This window comes from Alligator sinensis, unplaced genomic scaffold (genome assembly GCF_000455745.1).
Source record: "Alligator sinensis unplaced genomic scaffold, ASM45574v1 scaffold987_1, whole genome shotgun sequence".
In the NCBI taxonomy this organism is placed as follows: domain Eukaryota; kingdom Metazoa; phylum Chordata; order Crocodylia; family Alligatoridae; genus Alligator; species Alligator sinensis.
Genome location: NW_005842574.1, coordinates 551,321 through 556,436, shown reverse-complemented (window position 1 = coordinate 556,436; position 5,116 = coordinate 551,321). Strand labels below are relative to the sequence as shown.

General features: G+C 64.3%; 1 protein-coding gene across 1 annotated transcript in view; it reads right to left on the bottom strand.

Moving 5' to 3' along the window:
- Positions 1-2,772: 2,772 nt before the first annotated feature.
- Positions 2,773-5,116, bottom strand: part of PARP10 (poly(ADP-ribose) polymerase family member 10) — an 8,142-nt gene continuing 5,798 nt past the window's right edge. Inside the window, exon 9 of the mRNA XM_025214247.1 lies at positions 2,773-2,827. Coding sequence (XP_025070032.1) covers positions 2,773-2,827 — 55 coding nt within the window. The remainder of the gene's footprint in view (positions 2,828-5,116) is intronic.

The following is a 5,116-nucleotide window of genomic DNA, read 5'->3' as shown; positions in this document are numbered from 1 at the left end:
CGGGCCCCCAGTGCTGGGGCCGGCAGGGAGAGGAACGGGGGAAACCCCTGCTCGGCCCCAGTCACTCTGCCTTCCAGCCTCCGCTCCCTGCCCGTGGGACGGCTTTTAACACATCAGGGGAAACCGTGGGCCAGGTCGGCCACAGAAACGAGAAGCCCCCTTTATGCTGGTGCCACCAGTGGCACGTGCCAGATCCCTCTGGCCCGGGGGGGGTGCAGAGCAAAGGGTCACAACAGGAGTGCACGGGGGGGACGCGGAGCAGAGCGCACCGCAGAGCACCCACGGGCCCTCGAACGAGTCCAGGGGCCAGCGGACACTGCCCGGAGAGACTCCGCTCAGAGACGGGAACGAAGCCGGGCAAGGGACACAGCCCTGCAGACCCCAGGGACCCTCCGGCCACAGCCTCCTCCCTGGCCAGGTACACGCCAGCTTGGCCAGGGCCAGGAGGAGGTTGGCAGGGGGGCCTGGGACTTGGAGGTTTTGAAGACCCAGGTAGACAAAGCCCCACGGCCCCACTGAGGATGGAGACTCCACAACTTCTCTGGGTAACCTGTCCCAGCGCTTCACCACCGTCCTCGTGAGAGAGTTTTCCCTAATATCCAACCTCAACTTCCCTTGCTGCAGCCTGAGCCCATTGCTCCTTGTCCTGTGGTCTGCTCCCACTGAGAACAGCCCAGCTCCATCCTTTGGGCGCCGCACTTCAAGAGGGATGCGTGGCTGCCTATAAGTTCATCACGGGGGCACAGAAGGGAATTGGTAAGTATTTATTCACCAAGGCGCCCCCGGGGGTTACAAGAAATAATGGCCACAAGCTAGCAGAGAGCAGATTTAGACTGGACATTAGGAAGAACTTCTTCACAGTTCGAGTGGCCAAGGTCTGGAAGGGGCTCCCAAGGGAGGTGGTGCTCTCCCCTACCCTGGGGGTCTTCAAGAGGAGGTTAGATAGGCATCTGGCTGGGGTCATCTAGACCCAGCACTTTCCTGCCTAGGCAGGGGGTCGGACTCGATGATCTATTGAGGTCCCTTCTGACCCTAACATCTACGAATCTATGAATCCTCTTTGCAGCCCCCCTGCAGGGAGGTGAAGGCTGCTATTCAATCCCCCTCAGTCTTCTCTTTTCCAAACTAAATCAGCCCATTTCCCTCAGCCTCTCCTCACCAGTCCTGTCCCCCAGCCCCACAACCATTTTCATTCTCCTCCACTGGACTCTCTCCAATGTGTCCACATCCTTTCTGTAGTGGGGCCCACAGCTGGACACAGGACTCCAGACGTGGCCTCCCCAGTGCAGAATAGAGGGGAAGAATCGCTGCCCTCCATCTGCCAGCACCGCTCCTACCGATGCAGCCCAGGATGCCGGTAGCCCTCCTGGCACCAACAAGGGCACACTGCTGGCTCCTGTCCAGCTTCTTGTCCCCTGTCCCCCCAGGTCCTTTTCTGCAGAGCTGCTGCCCAGCCCATCGCCCCAACCTGCAACACTGCAGGAGAATGCTCCTTCCTAAGCGTAGGATTTTGCACTTGTCCTTGTTGAACCTCCTGAGTTTTCTTTTGGCCCAGTCCTCCAATGTGTCGTGGTCACTCTGAATCCTAGCCCGACCTCCAGCGTATCAACTCCCTCAGCTTGGTATCATCTGCAGACTTGCTGAGGGTGCATCCATCCCATCTTCCAGGTCACTGATGAAGATATTGAACAAAACCAGCCCCAGGACCGACCCCGGGGCACCACACTTGAGCCCAGCTGCCAACTAGACATCGAGCCATGGATTACTGCTCTCTGAGCCTGATGCTCCAGCCAGGTTTCTATCCGGTCTCCCCGCATCTAGAGCCAGTCACCTCGTAGAAGGGAATCAGGTTGGTCAGGCAGGACTTGCCCTGGCGAATCCCTGCTGACTGTTCCTGATCACCTTCTCCGAGTGCTTCGGAAGTGCTTGCCCCAGACTCGGTCACGAACTCAGCCAGGAGCCACCCAGCTCCCACCCCGGCTGCAGCCCCCAGCAAGGGGCTTGAGCTGGGAGCAGCCCCGGCCCCTGCACAGACCGTGTTGGGGGACGGCTGGTGTTAACCCTTCCCCTGCCCTGGCTCGCTCTCTCTGGGGCCCAGGGGTGGCACACTGGGGCAATGCCCAGGCCCTGGGTGGGAAAGCCCTGCCCTGTCCCGCAGGGGCTGCGCAGACTGCTGCACTCAGGGCAGTGAAAGCAACTCCTAGGTGCTCTTCCCCAGGAGCAGAGGAGCCACGGCTGCACAGGAGTCAGACCTGGCGGGGAGCTTCTGGGAGGAGGTGACTTGCTCCGTGTGTCTGACCTCACGGCCAACACATCGCGGAGGAGCCCGGTCGAGGTGGGGAAGCAGCTGAAGATGGAAGCAGGAGGGAGCCCGAGGGGCTGCAAGCTCGCGAGGCACCGGGAGGCTCGTCTGCGTGAAGCGTTATTGATCCCGGGTGCACCATCGAGGCTGCTGCAAGGTAGGGGACAGCTGTCCCCGTGCCCAGGCAGGGGAATACCGTGACCACTAAGGCTGCTTTCCCAGGACAGGGGTGAGTGGTGGTGTCTGCCTTGCTTTTGGACAGAGACCCTTGCCGTTTTCCCCGGCGCACAGCCTGGAGGACAGCGTTCTCGTTATGACTCCAGGCGTGCGAGGACACCCGGAGATCCCGATGGTGGCAGCCACCCCGATGCAGCCCGGGGCTCGGAGCATCGCAGGTGGGAGGCAGTGCGGGGAGGTGCAGGTGGGAGACCAGGCACGGGGACGCTGGGTGCGTGCAGCGAGCCTGGGAATTACTGCTCGGGGGAGGTCACGTCGGCGCCCGAGGTTGGACACCGGGCTGCGCGTCTGCGGAAGGGGCATACGAGGCCTGCACCGCCCCTGCGGCCCCCTCCCCAGGCACATGCGGCCCAGGTGGGGGGCGGTTTTCCTGGACTACGAGGCAGGCGAGGTCTCATTTTCAGCCCAGGGGTCCCCTCCCAATCCCCACACTGGAAAGGACCGTCTCTGTCCTTCCCTTGCATTTCACTGCAGTCCCCATGGGTTTTATTGCTTTGCCTCTTCACCACAGCCCCTGCCCTTGCTTCCCCCCTTCCCTGTCCTTGCATTAAAAACAGCCTGTTTTGCACAACCCGGTCTCTGCACGTCCTTCCACAGCACGAGCTGAGCACTTGCACATGAAAGCTGATGATTCAATGAGTCCAGGGTTGCTCAACCGTTCTGGTGTGCGAGCCCAGGGCCACGCACCAGGTCTGGGACCCGCGAGGGCTTGGGCTGGGCAAGGTGCCTGGGCTCGGAGCATGGCAGGGCATGGCGGGGCAGCAGCACTAGCCGTGGTGCTGGCAATGCAGCAGCTCCTATTTTTCACCTCCAGCCCCACTTCATTACACCGCTGCATGGTGCTCCCCTCAGGTCCCAAAACTCGAGCGGTGAAGCGGCTGCCCCCATTCACTCCGTTTCTGGAGCTGTGGGAGCCCCACGGGATGGATGACTTGGCTCTGCAGGCCAGACTTGACCCACAGGCCTGGGGTTGAGCACCTGTGGGTATGTCACGGGGCTGCTAGTGCCCTGGAGGGGGGCATTCACCTCCTCCACGAGGCACTCGCCCCTTGCTCCTGCTCTGCCGCAAGGCCTCGCCCCGGGGCAGGTGCACGAGCTGCAAACCGGCAGGCGGGAGGCGCCGTGCACCCAGGACGGCTGCGCCGGGTCTGCACACAGAGCTCCGGGCACCCAACGCACCCACGGGCCAAGGCGGCTGGAGGGCAGCTGCCTGGTTAGGAAGGGCTGACAGCGCAAGGGCAGGGGCACGGGGAGGGGGGCAAAGCATCAACTGCTCGGGGCTGCGGCCTGGACCACGGAGCCGCGCCAGGGCCAGGTGCCGGCTGTGCATGCGTTGCTCTGCAGGTGCGTGGGGAAGCTGCTGTCGGGGGTCTCCGAGCGAGGCGGTGGGGCCCAGAGCCACAGCTCCAGAGCTCTTAGCGCGCCGAGGAAGCGAACACGGGTGGTGCTCGGAGACCGACAGCAGCGGGTTGGTCTGCCAGCAGAGCCCGTGTCCGCGGCGCAGGGCGGGGGCTGCAGCAGGTGCCAAGCTGACCACAGCGCAGAGCCAGCCCAGCCGCGAGGCACCAGCACGGCCGGTGTGAAGTGCCCAAAACCCGCCACCGCCCTCCACGCAGCCCGCCCAGCCGCCAGCAGAAATGAGAGCAGCTGCTAACACACACGCATGTTCACACGTGTGCGTGCATAGGTGTCGTCAGGAGAGCAGAGCGGGGGAGGTGGCATGCACGTGCCAGAACGGGGCCGAGGGCAGGGCCAGAGCCTGGAGGGGCCTCAGCCCTGGGGGCCTGGGCAGACGGGTCGTGCCTGGGCAGCTGCTGGGGCCCTTCGGCCCCAGGGCAGTGGCCAGCACCCGCTGCAGCCCCGCAGATGGGTGCTGCCCGGGCCGGCCCAGGACTGGGTCCCCCAACTACCCCCGCAGGAGCCAACTGGTTGAGACCCCTGCCCAGGCCAGGGGGCATTGCTCACCCTCCCCATGGGAGAGGGGTCCTGGCAGAGGGGCCGGGGCAGAGCCAGACGGACACTCCCATCTCCGCGGTCCCCGGTCGCACCCCCCCAGGCACAGGCCTGAGGCATATTCCTGCCCCCTCCCCAGGGCACCAGGGAGTCGGACCCCCCCAGTGTCAGGGCTGTGCCCAGGTCCCCGCCTGCAGAGCAGGGGCAGCTCCTCTAGCAGGCAGCAGCAGCAGTAGGCCGTTATCCCCACGAGGCCGAGCCAGCACTACCCACACCCCCCTGCACCAGTCCACGGCTGCAGAAACGCCCCCAACCATACCAGCACCCACAGCCGCAGGACCCCCCGACGCCCCCACATACCGAGCACACAGGGCCAGGACTTGTGCAGTCAAACTGTATTTCACATCTGGTTTTCTTTGCTCTCCAGTGTCAGCTTCCCGGATCCCCCCAGCAAGGTGCTGGTGCATCGCTCCGGGGCCCGGCGCGGCAGGACACCTCCGCGGCCTGGTGCCCTGCTGCCCCCAGCCCTGGGGCGCGGTGCCGGGCAGCCCGGCACAAACAGGCACGGCGGTGAGCAAGGCAGGGGTTGCAGGCGTGTCGCAGCCAAGAGGCACCAGCCCGGCG